At 37.6% G+C, this 20,862-nt stretch overlaps 1 protein-coding gene across 17 annotated transcripts in view; it reads right to left on the bottom strand.

Moving 5' to 3' along the window:
* BANP (BTG3 associated nuclear protein) overlaps positions 1–20,862 on the bottom strand; it is a 264,208-nt gene that overhangs the window by 199,401 nt on the left and 43,945 nt on the right. For 12 of the 17 annotated variants that reach the window (XR_011972900.1, XR_011972901.1, XM_072636299.1 and 9 more), the window contains 2 exons: positions 3,844–3,966; positions 1,721–1,896 (listed from right to left, as the gene is read on the bottom strand). Coding sequence is in view for 15 of the 17 variants with exons in the window: in XM_072636299.1 (XP_072492400.1) it covers positions 1,721–1,896; positions 3,844–3,966 (299 nt within the window). In the remaining 2 variants the exon portion in view is untranslated. The remainder of the gene's footprint in view (positions 1–1,720; positions 1,897–3,843; positions 3,967–20,862) is intronic. The other 5 variants (XM_072636301.1, XM_072636296.1, XM_072636297.1 and 2 more) reach the window with 1 other exon arrangement.

Genomic DNA, 20,862 nt, shown 5'->3' with positions numbered 1-20,862 from the left:
GTATGTACACAAATTAGAAAATACAAAATATATACTTAGTAAATCTTAAGTAGTGTTGCCAGGGGAGGTGGACCCTAACAAGTGAGAGAGAGAATAGTATTTGGAATGGAAGAAGAAAGAGCTGGGGTGGAGAGATCAGGAAAGTAGGAGGTAATATTGAAATAGAACCTTGAAGGAAGCCAGATATTCTAAGTCTTTAAAAATACTGATCTAGGGGCAACTAGGTAATGCAGTGAATAGAATACTGGCCCTAGATTCAGGAAGACTTGAGTTCAAATTCAGGCTCAGACACTTGGCACTTACTAGCTGTGTAACCTTGAGCAAGTTACTCAGTCCCAACTGCCTTGCCTTCTCCCCTCCCCCCCAAAAAAATATTGATCTAATAAAACTTAATGTGACTAAATTTGAAGTCTGCCACTTGGTATCAAAAACTCAACTGTCTATGTATAAAATAGAGGTGTGAAGGCATTCAGTCATTCGTGCAAAAAACATCTGGGTATCACGGTACACTGCAACCTCAAAAGGAATCACAGTGTGGAAAGCACCTTCCATCTCAGATGCACCAAAGGGAAGTAGAATGCCTGGGTCTAGGAGGAAGATAGTCCCACTGTGCCCTGCCCTGGTCAGACCACATCTGAAATAGTTTACTGAGTCATGGGCACTCCATTTTAGGATGGACACTGATAAACTGGAGAGAAGACCTGGTTTCAAAGGGCAACCAGGATGGTGACAGGTCTTGACTTCAAGGCATTGAAAGATAGGTAGAAGAAACTGGAGAAAAGAAGGGAGAAGCACATGGTAACTGTTTTCCAGTATCTGAAGAACCATTCTATGGAAGAGGGATCAGAGCTACAGAATTATCATGGCTAAGCTTGGCCCAAAGAAACCACATGAGAAGACATTTCGCTTCCCACCCAAAACAGTTCAATGCAGACATGAGGGACCATGAGTATGGAACACTTCAGAAAAGTCAGACTTTCTTTTCACATTAGTTAAGAACTTTCTTTTGTCTTTCTTCCTTTTTTAACTCTTGTTTATAAGATGGCTCCTTGGGAAGGGTCAAGGAATTTTATAGACATAACTAATTTTTTAGATTAGACTTGTTATGCTCAGCCCTAGAGGACAGAACTGGCAGCAGCATGTATTAGTATCAAAGAGGAAAACAGAGGCCTGATGGACATTTAAAAAAATATACCTAATTAAAACTACACACAAATAGAATACCAAGCTCCCTTGGTAGATGTTAGGCTCCTGATAATAAAGAGAGGTCTGCGAGAAAAGACTAGATGACCACTCTCAACTATATTGCGCAGGGAATTCTTGTCCAGGTTCAAGGTGGAATAGATATAATCTCTGAGAACTTTCTGAACTCTGAGAATCTATAATTCTAAAATTCTATCTTTGTTCTAAGTGATGAACGCAATGCTGAGTGTTCCATTTTCAAAATTTTATCTCTACTAAATAAAATATAATTTTGAAAATTCAACAAATGGCAGTGAAGGTGATATAAAAACTCCCAAGACCCTGATCTGGATCACATTTACCATGTATCATAAATGAAGTTTCCATTTTAATGCCACAGAAAACTGGGCAACAGTTGTCTTAAAAATCACCCCACAAGGGAATCAAAGGACATGGAATTTATTAAGAGGCAACACGATGATCTTCATTCATTCATGTTCTTTACCAGCCCCTTTAACACCCACTGCATAGGACATACCTTCTGAATTCAACGTGATCAAAGTAACATTGTTTCCAATGTTCTGGCTTCCTGACTGTCCACTATTGGAAACAGAGTCACTGGCCTCTGATCCACTCTCCCCATCTTCATTGTGACTGTCTTCATGACCTGGAACCTTCACCACTATGGTGTTTTGCCTACGTGCAGGAACGGCACTGAAACAGAAACAAAGCAAACCCGCCTCTTGTCAATTTATAGAATGAAACAAAGACAAGGCTAATATTGAATCATTGGGATTTTTTTTCTTTAAAGAATAGGTTTTGTACTTCATACAGATCAAGGCATTTTCCTCTATAGTACCACATATCATTTTAGGATCATTAACAAGAAGGGGTAAGTAAAGGGGGGAAAGCTGAAACATTAAAAAGCAATTCCATGATACTAACGTCAGAATCAAACAAAAGCCTTCCATCTGAAAATCTAAGGATGTCAATCGTATTTTGAAGATATGTGAGTAGTGCCTGCACTCTCTGTGATTTATTTGAAGCTCTTGTTTCTTCAGCAAGTAAGACAGGTAAATTTATTCTATGACAAAACATAGAACACTGATTCCTGATCCCCTAGGGCAGTCCGTGGAGAATTAACAAGTGAAAGAGCTCAATGAATTTGGGGGTTGGGGGGGGCAAAAAAAAGGGGGTGGTTAGAAAATTCCACTGAGTCAATTCAGTGCAAGATATCAACCTGCTGTAGCATTTGAAATCCTGATGATCCCAACACAAAGAGAGCAGAAAGCAGATAATAAAACAGCAGATAATCCACTAGAAGAAGGTTTTACCCAGCACTTCAACCATCTCAGCATCAAAGAGAGAAGATATTTAGAGAGACAAAGAACTAGGAGAAACCAGATGACAGCTGGGAGGGGATTCTGACACCTTCTTCACCCTCTCTTAATACCAGACTTGTATCTTGACTCCCTTCTAATCCCTTCATTGGCACTGATGAATAACAATGAGATTTCTGGAGAGGAAGACAACATTTTGTGTCACATTACATGGCAAAAAATGGAAGGGACTGGCTAGTGTGGCATGGGCTGCTTCTGGACCACCATCTTAGCAATGTCGACTTTCCAAATTGGGGCTCCTCTTAGAGGGAAGGCAGCAAGCATCCTAACTTATCTCACTGATACTCAGTGAGACGAATCAAGTCATTAACAAAGCTGACTGAGAGGAAAGCTCAGAAAAATTGTCACCTTCTTTCCTATCCTGGCCATTCTCAGTTTTCCATAGATCCAGCTGGCTTCCCAGAGTATTAGACCAAGACAATAAAGATACACTAAAAGTGGAGAAGAAGCAGTTTGCTAAGAGAGAAAGTTTGGTAGAAAAAGCAACCCAAGGCTTTATAAGACGGCAGATGGAAAACAAGTGGCAGAAAAGTTATCTTTGGGAGAAGAAAGGAGGAAGTAAGTTTCTCATAGTGACGGTGGCCAAAAGTAATTTACTGGAACATAACAATGATAGCTGTATGTTTTTTCCTATGAATAAGCATTCTGAAATTTGTAATTTTTAACTAAAAAAAATTATTTGCAAAAAATCATGAAATAGATATGCCCACAGAATTCACTGAAAAGAAAAACAGGTGGTGTAAACATCTTACTATTGCTGCCACTGATTCAGAAAAATGGTTAGCAATTAACTATCTCTGTTGCTGGCCAATTTTCCAACAAACCAGTGGGAAAAAATATTTCTGTGAACAAGATGAGTAATCTTACACTACTTCTGAGAAAACATACAAGAAATTCCCTGAACATTTTGTGAGAACTCAATGTCTGAGCTAAACTCAGAAAGTTAAAAAATTCCGATAATCTATATCGACCTATACTACATCACCTACTTTATATCATGAATCAGTCAGGACAATGGCACTCATAATAATTTAATCACATTCTAATTTCACAAGTAGTCACAAAAAAAGTCTGTATGGGTTCTTTTTTTCAGACAGTTCCAATGTCTATACCAATATTAAATACATTCTGATTATTTTCCTTAGCATAACAAAAATAAAAGTGATTCTGAGTTTGGTCTTTTAAATGTCATGGGAAGGAGACTGGTAAGAGTGTCAAACGAAAACAGAAAAGTGGTGGGATTGGTGCTGGAGCTACTGACTTGCTAAGGATATTTTCCAGGGAATCCGCTGCCCTGCTCAAAGGTTCTTCTTGCCCAACCATCTTGGCTACAATGGAGTTCTGTCGATCATTGTTCAGTATTACTGTAGTCTGGGGGACGACGCTATGAAACAAAAATCACAAAGAAAAAATAACTTAAAGAAACAACACGTTAATTGTACATTAGATTAATCTAATAAGGTCAACTATTATCTGTAGTAATTGAACTGGATTAAGGAATAGGAAATCCAAATCTGTCACTAACCTTAAAAAAAAAACCTCTCTCCCCACTTCCACCCCCAAAGAAACCCACAAATAGTATACTGAGTGGCAAAGAAAAGATATTCCAGGACTGAAAGTATTCTCCATATCTCTGCTAAGATAAACAAGACCTGACACTACTTTTATTTAATAAGCTCTTTGAAATAGCTTCAAAAATTTGCTGTAATCTTTACCCATTCTATCCTAATTATCTCCTATAATCTAAAGCCTAAAGTTCTAATTGATTAAATTTTTTATCTAGACATTCCAAGAATCACCAAATGTTTTGCAATCCGATCTAATTTTATCACAATTATACAAGTCAGTGAGTGACCACTGACAGAATAAATAACATTGGTATTTTAAACTGATAAATTCTATGGAAAAGTCTTTAAACCATAAAGCCGAAACTTCAATTTTCTTCTCTGAAGGGAAACAACATATGTAATAATTTTATCAGATAAAATAGATTGTATTCCAAGATTAACTAATCTTTGAAATGTGGTACTTCCATAAAGAAAAATTTTACTGAAAAACATTTTGAAAACTAGACATAAATTAAAGGTTGTGGAAATTATCACTAAACTACTTTGGGGAGGGTAAATAAAAACATCCTTAAATAATTGCCCAAGTTGGGCATTTTGGGACACCACTATCTAAAACTGAAAAGAGTGAAAATTCATTGTTTAAAAAGCAAGTTCAATATTTCAATAAACCAACATTAGCCTTCACCAACGTCTTACCCTACCTCACTGTGGTGTGGATGGTGATGCTGGGTTCTTAAAATCTGTGTCACTGGAAGGCAAACTCTGATTTGTAAGGCATTCTTTAATACCAGAGTTTTAAAGTCTGAAAAGATTTATTATTACCAAAAGATTGGCAACCAGGTGAAATTTTATTAGCCACAACTTTTCTCAATGACTACCTACCACAAGATTTGCAATTTACATTGATGGAAGGAATACTCCCACCAATTAAATAATAGATCCTCGATGTATAGGATTAATTAGAATTACAAAGTAAACTTCCCTATCACATTTTAGTATATACTCTGTCACAAAAGCCAACTTCACAGATTGGCATCACTGACTGGCATCACCATTTGGCATCTGAAAAAAATCTCCAAGTTAGTTTTAGGCTAAAAAATAATCTTAATGAAATAGGTTTTTAAAAATTAATTTGGCTTTACTATTTCTGTAGTGATATCTTTTTTTAAAGCTCCTTCTATTAAAAAATTATAGAATATTTGTAAAGCACTTAGAAATGTGTACCCGGCACATAGTAGCCTCTTAATAAATGCTTACTCCCTTCCGTTTCTACCCTTATATTTTCATCACCTTATTATCAAAATGCATTTGGGAGTATTTTCCCAATGGCAAAGCCTTATATATCAATTTTATATTTATACTTTAAGCTCTGTGACAATTCATTTCATGCATCTCATTAGCTTGTGTAACCCAAAGCACAAATGATGCCAAATACTACTGACACAGACTCATCACACAGTAGAAAGAACTCTGGCTCTGAAGTCAGAGAACTAGGATTCAAATCCCACTTCTCACTCTACCTGGGTGACCTTGGTCCTCACTTCTCTGAGCCTCAGTTTCCTTACCTGTAAAATAAGAGAGCTGGACCAGATGAACTGTAATGTCCCTTCCAGATCTATGTATGATCCTATAACACCATGACCATTTCAATCTCCTTTGCTCATCCCCACCACTCCCTGATGCCAAGCTGGAACATCCCAAAAGTTGTCTTGAATTCTCTAATCCTTTCTCTATATTCTCTTCCTTGGTGAGCTCAACTTCCAAGGATTCAATTATCATCTTTTTTGCAGACACCTTCCAAATCTATATTTCTCGCCCTCATCTCTCCTGAACTCCAGAACTGATCACCACCCCTGCCTATCAGGAGGACCAGTCCCCTCAGATATGCCATATCATATGGCATATCAAATGCAACCAGCGTCTCCAAAGCGGAACTTACTATCCCATCTCTTTTACCTTCTTCATCTCTGTTGAGGGGACCACTACCCTCTTAGTCTCACAAGTTTGATCAAACTGGGATAATCCTTGATTCTTCTTTCTCACTTACTGTCTCATTAAACTTCACAACAACTTACATCATGCAGTAGAGAGGTGAGTTTCAATGACTTGTCCAAGGTCATACAGTCAACAGGTATCAAAGGCAGCATTCACATCCAGGCCCTCCCACCCACGAGTCCAGCATTCACTCTGGCTACTCCTCCACATTGCCTCAAACTCACATCCAGTCCACAGCCAAAGACTTCCCAATGCCATTGCCTTAACCACCCCTGCAGTTCAGGCTCTCATAACTGCTATGGTTCCCTTTGGGTCCCCTTGCTCCCAGGTTCTCCCCTCTCCAGTCTCTCCCTCCACAAAAGGGCCAAGATAATGTTTCTAAAGTGTCATCCCCTGCACCAAAATGTCCTGCGGCTCCTTGTCACCTATGGCAAAACCACAAACTTCTTACCCTGGCATTCAGGGCACGTTATAATCTGGATCCAAATACCTTCAAGTCTTGTTTGAATTTAATGTCCTCTGAAGACGTAAAGTTGCTGCCAAATGAGACTCACTGCTCGTCACTCCTCTGACCTGACATTGTCTTCCCATGCAGTGCATCTATACTAGCTGAAATGCTCTCCCTCCACATTCTCATAGTATCCAAGACATAACAGGCACTTAAAAAATGCTTGCTGACTGAATGACATCTCTGTACTCCTTCAAGGCTCATCCCAGGTATCACCTCTCCCAGGAAGCCTTTTCCAGTTTCCAAGAGTTCCCCACTCCCCAAATTACCTTCTATTTATCTATGTATGTATATTGGCTGTTGTTTGGTCATTTTCCAGTCTTGACAAAGATGCTGGAGTGGTTTGCCACTTCCTTCTCTAACTCATTTGACAGATGAGGAAACTGAGTGACTTGCCCAGGGTCACACAGCAAGTAAGTGGCTGAGGCCAGATTTGAACTCAGGAAGATGAATCTGACTCAAGTCCAGGACTTTAAGGAACAATCCTCCAGCTCAAAAGCCTACGTACCTCTTCTCCACTCTTTTAAAATGCAGGATTCACATAAAGAGAAGAAAAGCATGAGAACGTAATACCCCAGTTAAACTGAATTAATACAACAGTCATTTGGAGCATCAAATAATGTAATTATTCAAACGTCTTGTCCAAGTCAAGGAAAACTGTTTGACTTAAGAGTATGTGGGAGAAATAGGACTGATTAACCTTTTTTATTAAAAATCACAGTGTTTTAGGAACTTCAGAGAACATCTCATTTTATAGATGAGAAAACTGAGGTGTTAAATGGCTTGCCAACAGGGACCCACAGGTCAAGGGCAGGAATCCACGTCTCTTGGCTCCAACTCTAATGCTCTCTTCTATTTCTTTTACTTTCTAAAATTTGTGATTTGGGGAAAAAGACCAATCAATTTGACATTTTAGTTAAAGGCCGGCAACTAACATGGAGAAGCTGATAACAGGAGCATCGTCTCCTTGGGCTAACTCGATTTCTAGACATCCTGATGGAACTGTGTTCGTTGTACTCACTCTTAAGAATTTTGGGATTGGGATTTTAAAAACACAACCATGGAAATCTTCAAAGCCCACCAACAAACTAGTTATGATATCCTCCAAGAAAAATGAATGACAAATGACATGAATGCTACAGGGCAGCCAAGGCTAAATGCGAGCAGCTCAAAAGGACCCCAATCCAAATCAGCAAGATGTCACGCCCTCTAAATTAATCAGGGATAAGCTAGGAACAATGTAGTCAGGGACAAGTCTTTTGCCTCCTCAACTTTTAGTTTTTTTCTTTTTCATCCCTTCATGGAAATCTCTACTCAGGAAAAAAAAAAAACAGCCTGAGAGGGTTTTAAAAGGACAGTTGAAAAGGACAAAAGCCTCTCTTCTCTTCCTATAGGTCACCAACAGGGTAATTAATACCTAACCATCAGATCTCCTAACTACACAAAATTCAAATCAAAGAATTACTTAACCACCCATTCTAATTTCTTCCAGGTGAAACTTGAAGATAGAAATATCAAGGTCACTGACTAGAGGCTCTCATAGGCTTCTGATCATTTATTTATCAGACCATCACCTTACTGGGCTTCTTAAACTCTACTTCTGAATCACTTTGCACAGGAGGCAGAGGAACGCAGGGAAAGCTCAGGATAAGGGTGAAGGACAGAATACTACAGCTAACCTTTTGAAGGAAGCTAGAGTTTTCAAAAGGCAAAGGTAAGCAGAGAGCTTTCCAGGCATGGGTAATGCACTAGCTGTGCAAAGTCATAGAGGTGGGAAATTGAAGATCACGTATGGGAAGCAGCAAATAAGCCAGTTTGATTGGTATGTAGAGTGTGTAAAGAGAAGTCATGTGCAATCAGAAATAAGGCTAGCTAACAAGTAGCCTGCAGCCAGATTTTGAAGGGTTTTAAATGACATACAAAAAAGGTTGTAGGTTAACCTAGGGGCAAGAGAAAGTCAGGGTGGCTTCTAGAGGAAGAGAGGGATGTAGTCAGGCCTATACTTTAGAAATTGCAATTTGGTAACCAGATGGAAGATAGATTATAGAAAGAAGAAGGCAGATTCAGGGAATCCAATTAGGAAGCTATTTAAATAGTCCAAATGAAAGGTGAGGAGAGTGCAAACTAAGATAATTAAGATAGAATTGCAGAGTACACAGGTACAAGAAAAGCAACTGAAGAGGTAGAATTTTTAAACCATGACAACTGATGGGAATGGCTTGTCATCAAGGGTGAAGATTCAAAAGATTCAAAGAGTGATAGATATGAAGGTCTGATTGGATGAAAAGGAGGCTCCAATACAATCTGGCAACAGGTTAGTACACTAGGACAAATCTAATAAGGTTAGATTTATCTCTGCTGAAGACATGAGAGCCAGAGAGAGAGAATTTGGGACTTAAAAAGAATTTTAAGTGAATGCTACACATAAATGAATGAATAAAAGAGAAGAGAAAAAAATTAATTTCACCAGTAGAAGATGAAGCAGATGTTATTAGACAGCCATTCTGCTGGCTGAAGTGTTCCAGGTTCCAGGAGAGGAACCTGGCCAAGATGGAGCAAAATATAAAATGGAAAAGATGGAAAAATTTAGCTGATAAACTAAGGAGAGAAATACTTCTAAGGAAATAAATGTGTATGGGGAGAGTTCTCACCCTAGAGAAGTTCCTGTAAACTAAAAAGCAGAGATCAGGACTTAAATTGTTCCTTTTACCACCACAATCACAGCCCCAAATCCTTGATTGTCTGTACCCAATAAACACAATGGAAAGACTAGATATAGGTACATACATGGTCCTAATGGGTATATAGCCAACAGTGGTTGGAAAATTCGAACCCATACAGTGGCTTAGAGCCACCCTAAAGATGAATTTAGGCCAGAAACTATTCCATAAAATCACTGCCCATTAACTTTTCAAAACAGAATAAATACTAGAAAAGTTCCTATCATTACAAAACTTTTTAACCAAGCAAAATCTGCTTTATTAAAAATAAAATTCTAGAACCATAACTCCCCAATCTCCCCCAAACAAAATCCTGATAATTCAGAGTGTATAATTCTCAATCTAGAAATATCACTGCAAATACAGCAACTCTGAATATTTCTACTAATCACCGTGGTGGGAGATTAATTTGATGGTTCCAGGTAAAGTTTCCCAACCAATAAGGCAAATTGTTCCACAAAAGTTTTACTGGGAAGTTTTGAAACAAAGTAACATAGCTGTTGGATAGTCTACAAGATACAAAGATTCCATAATGACCACCTACTATACATAGCATTTCCTTTACTAAAACATACATAATACAGGAAACCTCCCCAATCCATTAATTTTATTGTTATTATGTTAAATGTGAGATTCTCCTCTGACAATCAAGATGACCTCACTATGAACAAAAGGCAAAAGCTACAAATAAGCTGAAATTAAACAAAAGGATGATTCCTTTTATGACAAAGAGCAGCTTTCATCTCCTGTCCAAAGACAAGAACCATCATTTCAAGAGACATTTCACCTACACTGCTCATGAGGCACATAAGCAAAAAGATCACTGTAAAGATGACTGACATAACGATTTAATTTTTTTTCTTTCAGATTCTTTTTAGATTTTTTTCAAGAGATTTTAAGTCTCTGTGCTTAAAATGCCTAGGTCTAGATTATCTATAAGCTGACTTTGGGAATACGTCAAAAGTTTCTATAACTACAAATTTTTTAAATCCTGCCTACACAAATATAAAATTTTGACACCTTCCTAACATACCAAAAACCAAGATATGGACACAGAACTCATTTACATAAAGATGCCTATAATAACCTAAACAAAATTTGGGGGAAAAGGGAATAAATAATGCCTAGATTTGCACAGCTGACCTAAGTAGTTAAATACTTCTCCTCAGATACCAATGGCAAAGGGTAAGAGGTAACATGACTCAGTGACCTAATTCATAACGTTTCACAACTTAATGAAGTAAAAATGACTCAGGAGGGGTTAACTGTTACTATCAGAAATAATAAATGAGAGACCCAGCAGTAATTACATAAAAGAGAAGAAAAACTGATGCCCCCGGACCAAGTAACATGGTGATACTTCAGTATTCTGGGTATGTGATCAGAACAGTTTTCTGTGTTCTAAAGCTTACATTAAGATAAGAATATTTATATATGTACTTTTTAAAAAGATTTCTGGACACACCCAGGACTGTATCAGTAAGATGCACAGATTCAAAGCAACAAGCACATACAACACAACAACAAAAATACAAGTCTGCCCTCAGCAAGTTTCCTTCCATCTAGCAGCTTAAAAGAACATTTGCACAGAGAGGTAAATGCAAAATGCATTCAAAGGAAATACAACAGAACTGAGGAAGAGTGAAAAAGCACAGAGTCTTTCCACTAAGACAGACCATGAGTATCTGGCAGTGCTCTAGTGGCAATAAGAGGTGATGTAACTTGCCCACAGTCACCTAACCAGTGTGGGTCAGAAGCAGGACTTGGACTCAAGGGCTCCTGTTTCCAATCATGACTCTTTATCCGTTCTACCATGCCATCCCTCTATAGAATTTACTGGGAAAAGATTTATCAATCAATCTGCGATCATAGACAAGGCCTAAGTGCCTGCAAAACACTGGATGAAAATTAATCATGACAGTTTTTGTACATGTGTCCCAAACCCTTTATTTCCCAAGAAGTGGTGAACAGAAGATGACTTTTGGCTGTCTACAAATTTTAGAGATATTCATTTTCAATATTTTACCCATAATATGTATTTACAATAATATCATTTTAGAAAAGAGAATGTTAGCGTTAGGTGGGATATGTGTATATAAATTCTGACATTGGCTATATAAAATAACACATAACTTGGCACAAGTTATGTTATCTTTCACTGACTATAGACATAATTTTTCCTTCATTAACATGTCAAGCAATACAAAACAACACCTATTTAGTTTTAGAATTAATAAACAACGTTACCTGAAGACAACATTAAATAGGAGAGAAAAAAGATTCCATTGTTTAAACATATCCTGCTCCAAAAAACAAAGCAATGAAAATCTCTGTATTTGTTCAAGACTAATCATAATACAATGCAGAATAGACTTCTTCTTAGATTACCAAATACCCAAGGTGAGCAAGGTCTCTGGAGAGACAAGGCCTTTATTTCTCAATATTCAAGGTTCCAGCTGACCTGCCCATGAAGGCAGAAGGGCCAGGGGTGCAGTTCACTTGATTTGCTAATCTAGTGACAAGTAAATGAAATGTAGCAAAGAGTTCATTTTATTTGAGAAATTAATACTGCAATTTCACCAGTATAACTGAAAAAAAAAATCATCCTGACTACTTTGAGTTTATGATGGATTAGAACATCCCTGGAACACGCTGGAGAACATCCATGATGAAAAGTCAGCCTTGGCAGAAGACTACCTGCATTCACTGTGGCAGTCACCAAGCCCCACCACGGTGCCCATGGCCAAGGCATCCACAATGCATGGCCTCAAATTCCATGGCTCTTCAACACATCACATGAAGCCCAGTAAAACCACTGATTTCAAAAACCAAAATAACATTCTTTCTAAAATGCTATCAAAGGCATCAATACATGTTACAATTTTCAATCTTTTAACTGTAACTCAAGAAAAGAAAAAGATCCAAAAATAAGAAAAGGAAAAAACCCATTAAATAATATTAATTCATAGCATTTTGAGATTACAAAGTACTATATCCCCATAATGACCTTCTGGAGTAGATAACCCAAATATTTTATCCCAGCTTTGCAAATGGAGAAACTAAGGTTGACAGCTTAGGGAACGGACCATGGTTATAGGGCTAATAAGTGTCAGTCTATTCAAATCCAGGTATTTTGATACTGAATAATCTCCACTCTAGCAAAATTCCATTTTAAACTCTGAATAACAAAGATAATGGAAGCTGCTAAACACAAAAGTTTAGAATTTGAGGTGCAGCTAGCTTTTAAATAAAATTAATTAGGACAAACACTGATGGAGCTGTAGATTAGTTAGTCCAGCAGCTCTCACTGTTTTCTCACTGTTAGAAACAGTCCAGCACCAAGAGTCCAAGAGCCCTGGGAACTGAAGAGCCTCCCAGATCACTGGACCTGTTTCCAACACCATGGCTGGGGGGACCCAACCCAAGTGGAAAGGGGCCACCCCATCCTCACACCATCAATATTGACTGCCATCCAAGTCCCACCGAAGGGCAGGTAAGGCCACTTCAGGATCAGCAGCACACTCAGTCCACCCCTACCTGTTATCAGCTGAGCCCTACCCATCCAGAGGATAGGACTTGCCAAACAACTCTGTGAGAGCTGCAACCCCTCTCAGCTACCTCAGCTACCAACTATATGAAAAGTCAGTTTTCACCAGAGTCACAGGCATTGTCAGATGCAGCAGCATCAGAAGCACAAACAGTTCTGTCAGCTACAGAAGCACAAACAGTTCTGTCAGCTAAACTGGTAGTAAAGAAAATGCATTACCAAACGCCTTGCTGCTTTTCCCTTGTACCATGGGGCCTTTCCTTGAGCTCTGCAGCTGAACTCTCCTATGTGTACTATCTCCCCTACTAGAACATGAGTTTTCTCTTGATGAAATTCAAATTTAGACTTCCTAGAAGAGGGAAACAGAGGGCCAGCACTTAACACAGCTCTCAGCACACAATAAGCACTAAATAAATGCTTTTACATTCATTTACTCCATTCATTCTTTCATTCATGTAAGAAAAGAGTATGTATTTACCTAGCAATTTAAGGTTTACAAACTACTTCATATATATTATCTCATTTGATCCTTCCGGCAACCCTGGGAGGGAAGAATTGCTATTATTGTGATTTTACAGATGAGGAAACTGAGGCACAGGGAGGTTTAACTAACTTGCCCAGAGTCACAGAGCTCACAGGCATCTGGAGCAGGATTTGAACTCAGGTCTTTTTAAATCCAAGTCCGGCACTGTTTCTACTCTTATACTTCACTGACTAAAAAATGCTCACAAGTCCTTTGTCTGAGCAAACCTACAACTGATCAGGTGCATCCCTCAAGGAGGTCAAAGACAGAAACTATGGCACAAGACCTACCTCTTTGTGGTAGCAAAGAACTGGAAATAGAGCGCTTGCCCATCACCTGAGGAAGAGCTGAAGAACTACGGTCACGGGAAGGTAACAGAATGTAATTATGAGGGAAGAAACGACCAATGGAGGATTTCAGAGCAAAGCATGAAAAGGTGTCTGAACAGACTCACAATGACTTCAACAAAGGGAATGAAAAGATCACTGAACTAAGCTGAACAGTGAGGAAGTGGAAAGCCAACAAGGTCTCGGACAAAGCATGCTGGATGCAGCCTGGAACCTCTCAGAAGTGTCAGTGGTTCAGTTTCTAACTCGAGCATTCACATCTGGGAAATCATCAGCTGCTATGAATCAAGGCTTGATTTATTGTCTAGACTTAAAGAAATAGAGAAAATGTGATTGATGCGGAGCCAGGCATTTAAGTGGCACACTGGATAGAGGGCCAGGCCTGGAGTCAAGAAGACCCAAGTTCAAATCCAGCCTCAGACACTTACTAGCTGTGTGACCCTGGGCAAGTCACTTACCCTGTTGGCCTCCGTTTCTTCATCTGTAAAATAAAAGCTAGAGAAGGATAGAGCAAACTACTCCCTAAGAAAATTCCAAACAGGATCACAAAGAGTCAGATACAACTGAAATCACTGACCAACAGTTGTCAAATATTTACCAGAATACCATTATTAAGACAAACTAATAATGAAACACATCTCCACCTTCTTTCTCACAGCAGACTACTAGACAAAATGCTGTACACAGTGTCAAGATATAGTCATTACATCTGTTTTTTCTTTTCATAAGGGGTTTGATCTAAAAGGGACAGGAGTTATTTTTACTTTCTTCCCCAGAAGAGGTTGTGATGTAAAGACAAAAGGCACTGAAATAGTATTTAACAAACTAAAAAAATTTTAAATTAAATTACAATATGTTTACCACCATAAAGAACATAAATTCTCTGGTCCCCATCTCTTTATTAATTTTTTTATCAATTAGGTGAGTACTGCTTATGCACTTTTCAATAAAAATTAATGTAACACTATAACTCGGCTAAATTTGTCTTTGTCTCTCCTGAGATGCTTTCACAGATAGCAATGCCCCTTCACTGAGCAACCTGCAATGATTCAGCTCACGCTAATGTTAAGGGCTGCTGCCCACCTGTTACTTCAGCAGTTCTCAAATGAAGCAAAGACCATCTAGGAAATCTCAGTATCTTTCATATGACACACTTGGTATATGGGAGATGCCCTGCATTGGCTTCCCCCTCTTCCCCACTCTCCAAAGCTGGAGCGAATGCAAAGACTACATCACAAAGGGAAGATACTTGGCTAAATGTCTGATCCCGAGCATTTGGCTTCTAGGCTTTTGTAGAGAAATCCATGTTCTAAATGAGAGTGAAAAGGTGATGAAGCAACTAAAGCCATCAGCTGGAAATATGAACAAGAAAGACAACGTGGATTAAAGTCAGCCACTGCAGATTGTATTTCTAAGGCTTCCAAAGTCTGTTGCAAATGCTCATCACCGTAGAGATATAACTCTTTTTTTTTTTTTTTGCACAGCTGGATGCACGAATTTGGATTCTTTTTATTTATACATCATTTAATTCTAAAGTTCAAGAAGAGAATTCTGGATTTTGTTATATCTGTTTCCAACATTTATTTTTAGTCTGTTTCAAATATGAAGGTTTTGGGTTTTTTTAAGGACAGAATACAAATAACTTCAGAACAAACTTCAGCCTTCTTGATGAAATTCAAATTCACACCTCCTAGAACAGGGCCACAGGGGGCCAGGGTATTCCAGTGACCAATAAGATGGAAACAATCTTAACAAAAATTTGCTAATTTTTAAAAAATTAAAAATTAAAAAAAACAAAATCTTAAGAAAAATTAGTTAATTCCTAATAATACCCTGCTAATGAATAATAGTGACTGGACCTGTGGTTTCACTGATATAGGGAAACCCTTCTTACCCACACAGGCCAGCACCTTCTCAATAATTTGTAGCCTTAGATGCTTGTCTCAAGAACTGAGAGGTTAATGGCCAGGGTCACACAGCCAGGCTGTGATAAGAGGTGGCACTTGAACCCAGGTCCCAGGTGGTCTTGAGGCTAGCTTTCCCTCCTTCCTTTGCTAACTATAAAATAAATGCTAGTAAAGATCATGAACACAAATTAAAAGTTAAGAAGAAACTACATTTTCCTACTGGTTGTGAAATCACAGGTTCCCTCTTCTGTCTACTTATCTTAGAAAATTGGCAAAGAATTACATATCATGGAGTAGTAGAGAAAGCACCATGTTAGGACCCAGGCCCCATGGATCTGATGGGCTCTTATCCTGGGTCAACCTATGACCAGCAGACCCAGACCTCCTTGGTTAAGGGACTCGCCTGCACACAGCCACAGAATTAGAAATGAGCACCAAGGTCACCTAAATCAACCTGCAAATGAAAAAGAAATCCCACAACAAGAATACTGAGTGGCCCAACAGCCTCAACCTGAAGACCTGGCAACAATGGGAGAAAGGAAGAAAAGGGTTCATTCCTATCCTCCCCATGTCCTTCTTCATCATCCAATTAATTTCACTTTTATAGAGCTCTAATCATTAAGAAAGGTTCCCTTACATCAATCCTATCCTGCCTCCGTGAAACTTTGTAACACATTACTCATTCCACTGAATAACTCCCTTTTCTAATAGAAGATATTGGGTGGGGGCTAATCATAGAGTGCAACATCATATTAACTGGATTTGGGAAACACTGAATGGACACCTAAAGCCTGTGAAGACATTATGGCAGCCATGATTAAAGAGCCACATCACGGAAATGCTATTGCATACCTGCCTTTGTATATTTTATACATAGAAACAGAAATACAGCTCTATCTATTCATATCTAGAGATATGAATAGAGGAAAAAACAAGAGGAGTTTCCAGTGTGAGAAAGGACACTGCTTATTCCTCTGAATCCTGTAAAGATTACCCTCAAAATTCCTTGGGTAGAAGGAAAAAAACATCTAAGTTGTTAGACTGCTAGATTTTACAATGGCAATCTAAACCTTGCCTACTTTATATAAAACCTGATTGATAACGAACAATTTTTATTATGTTTATTGCTATATGCTGTTAAATCATTTTATTTAGTATTTTCACATCTATAAGTCATTAGAAATGTGAGGCAGCTAGATAGTGCAGTAGATAGAGTTCCAGACCTGGAATCAAAAAGACTCATCTTCATGGGTTCAAATCCAGCCTTAGATACTTACTAGACATGTGACTGGGGCAAGCCACCAAAACCTGTTTGCTTCAGTTTCTTCACCTGTAAAGTGAGCTACTTTAACTTGGAATTTTATAATTTTACATGATCTTCTAGGACTTAGACCTGGAACATGTTTTAGAGATCATATAATTCAAACCATTCATTTTATGGATGAGGAAACTGAGGTCCATGGTCCACAGCTAAAAAAAAGCAGATCCAGAATTCAAGCAGAGATGAAATAAATAAAAAAGAAATAAAACAAATAAAATTCACACAAAATTACTTAAAACTACTTAAATTACTTAAAAGTTCTTAAAAGGATTAACAAGCTATCATAGTGGCTGGGACCAAATCTTTTCCTCCAAATTCAAAGCAGTACTTTCTCACTATTCACTGCGAAGTGTGAAACATTGTATTTTTGCTGACCAAATTTTTAGTAGCTTTTTATCAGATAAATTATTATTACCAGTTAATTGATGTAATAACAAAATAATGCTTCCTATTTAGTTTTTAAAAAAAAGTTGTACCCTAAAGAACTGACAAAAATTTGAAGAAACCTGGGATATCTGTAACAACAAGATTATGTATATGCATATTTATTGACTATAATAATGAGAAAATGAAATTTCTATATAAATATATGTATAGATTACATATATAATTTATATGTTATATTAAGTATAATTAGAATTATACTTAAAGTTACATAATTCATATTAATTTATATCTAAGTCAAATGTAAATCTATATATAAATATTAAAATAATTTAGATCAAACACAATGGCCAATGTTGGTTCTGGATGACTAACATTAAAATACACGTCCTTTCTTTCAGGAAATTATCAACTAGTACCTAAAAGTCACATGGGCTCTTTCCAACCACCATCACTCTATCTGATGGTTTTGTCTGGCTTTTTTTTAGGGCACTATGAGGTGAGGGGAAAGTAGTAAGGCACGTTTACTGTGTTGAAACAAAATTTAACAATTTGAGAACTGACACCAAACATATTTTTGACTGATGATGGATATATAAACTACATCTTAACCCAAAAACAGATGGGAAGCATGTCATTCCTTCATGGTCACTTTAAGGTGACCAAATATTTTCCTCAAGACAAGCCTGGATTAGGGAGGTAGTACTGGTATTATTTCCACCTGACAATCAGTTTCCTGAAAGTGACTTGGCTGGTCAAAGCTTCATCAACTAGAAAGTATCAGAATCAGGTCTCCTGAGTCCAGACAGAGGATGCTTTCAATTAAGACATGTTGCCCATCCCATAAAAAAACTAAACATTCTCCTCATATAAATCCGAGTTCTATGGAACAAAATTTTTAAAGTAACGTAAATGGAATTAAAATAGTTCCAAATAAAATGTGCTGTAGTTTACAACACAGCAATAACCATTTTTAGGAAAACATAAAGAATTAATTAAACTGATTTTTCCCCTGACAATAATATATCACAGTAAAAGAGCAATTAATTAAACCATTTTTGTTGAGAGTAAATAAACTTCACTTTTTTTGTAAATTTTTTTATACAAATATAGACCCACTGAAATGTTTTAAAACTTAGAAACACTGGACTAGTGCTTTTTAAAAAAAAAATAGCATTCCAATAACAAAAACAGAAAACATGGCTTCTGGGTTATAGTCAAAGTTCTTTGAAAAAAGGGGAGAAAAGAAATTCCATGTGAATTGAAAGAGAAAAGGAAAGAAGGAGATATAATCTGGTCTGACTAGATATCATGTGGACCAACAGCCTAGCCAAATGATCTCCAACAAACCATACACCATATAAACCTTTCATTCCTTGTAAGTGTCACCAGCTTAAGACATCATTCCACAGCAAAGACTGGTTGAATATTCAACTAGAAATAATGAGTTTAGTATACTTGGTTTTAATGGTGGCGCAGGACCAAAAAATAAATATTTTTATACAAAAATGCCTAAATATATATGTACATATGTATTATGCACGTTTGGGCATATATATATGGATATGGTCACTTTTTTTAAAAAAATGAAATGTACATATTCAGATACCATCACACCCAAGTAGCAAGATTAAGGCAAATGATTCTAAAACACATTACATCATGAGATTCCATCATCTGCCATAGTATGGTATCAAAAGTCTATCATTTGTAACATCTTACGTGATGTATCTTTAAGAAGTCAAAGTCTACATCACACTGAAATTAAAAAAAAAAATACTAACTAACCACAATTCATAATTTGTCATTCATTTTCTGGGAGAAAATTTATCTGCCCTAATAAGAAAAGGTAACCAAGAGTAACTAATCTTGTCTGAACTAAGGCATTACCGAGTAGCAAATGTTAATTTACATGGTCAGTTGGTCAGAATGTTCTAAATGTAAATGTTCCAGGCACATGTCTGGAACTGGACACAATGAAGTGCAAAAACATGATTCCTGCCTGCAAGGAGCTCACATTCCACCTGGGGAGACATCAAGCGAATAACTACATACGTGAAAGACACACACTGCACAAACACTCCTGTAACAGTAGCAAAAGTATGGCATTTTTGTCAAGCAATATCTTTTTGAAGATTCTCTTTCAGGTGTAGAATCTGAAAATCTGGGTCCAAAATGTCAACTAAGATTGGCAACACTTCACTGGTATCTGTGTTCCAAAAAAAAAAAAAAATAACACAAAGCTGATACAAAAGAATGGTCCATGCAGGTTTTCAATTAGAAATAATCAACAAGTGGAACAGGTTTCTATTAGCTAAGAGATAGGGAATTTTGTAACACGTCCTATCACTGTGAAACAAAGCCAATCATTTTCAAAACAGTACTGGGTCAAAACTGAGCAGGCAGGTTTTCCAAGTGAAAAAGTCGTTGGTATTTAAACTGACAACTCTTCATCTAACTCTCTGAAAGCTTTATTAAGGTTGAAGTCACCATAGAGGTGACTTACATTTGTTCTCTAAGATTAAGCACATTCTTTCTCAGAAACCTTGTTTTCTTCAAGTTTCAACAAAGGTGCTAATGCCCTGAGGACACCTTCTCCGATTCCCCCGAGAGAGCAGGTATGGCTCAGCTGCCCATGTGTTTGTGGGCTTGTTGCATCTGCCCAGATAAAGGAAGCAAGGAAGAGAAAGGAGTGTCCTGCCATGTTCTGGTCACTGTCTGCTGAGGTATCCTGCAGGGAGTTGCTGCAAAATATGTATTGAATTGAATTTGTGTCAGTTGGCTCACAAGTTAAGTTTTGGGGGATTTAAAATTTACTCATTAAAATGTATTACATGGATATTCAAGAAGTTACTATTTTTATGAGTTTCCAATTGTTCCAAAGACTGCCATAAATTTTAGAACTGAAAACAAAAACATTCATAGGAGTACCTACTTATTTTGACGACATTGTAAGTTGTCCATAGTTTTTAGTTCATTCATGCAATACTTAAGATTTTAAATCTTTCATTTCCCTTAGGACAGAGCTCCTAAGCAATAAGCAGTTATGTATTTGACCTGCCCCATAACTGATACTGTATACCGTGGTGGGCACCGGGGAAGACCCAGAGGTCAGTGATACTGACACTGGAATAACAAGGCGCTACCAACCATTACTTGGCTCATCTTCACCACAGAACTGTCCTGCATTCCCCCCTGCCTTTAACATGTAGGTTTTTTTAGTGTTCATCTTTCTATTTAATCCAAATGTTTTCTTCCTAGGGACTGAGTCTTTCTTCTGCATTTCTCCTCCAAATTTCTTTCTTTATGGCTTTTCATTAATTGTTGACAGTTTTTGTTTTCTCACTTACAGAACTTAAGCAGATGGGAATGTCTGATCTGGCATTTGGGCAGGGTGGTTTTTTTTTTAATTTTGTTTAAATCATCCAAGTACAGATTATTTTTTTCATTCTTGACTTAG

This window comes from Notamacropus eugenii, chromosome 1 (assembly GCF_028372415.1).
Source record: "Notamacropus eugenii isolate mMacEug1 chromosome 1, mMacEug1.pri_v2, whole genome shotgun sequence".
In the NCBI taxonomy this organism is placed as follows: Eukaryota; Metazoa; Chordata; class Mammalia; order Diprotodontia; family Macropodidae; genus Notamacropus; species Notamacropus eugenii.
This window is presented reverse-complemented; position numbering and strand designations above follow the sequence as displayed.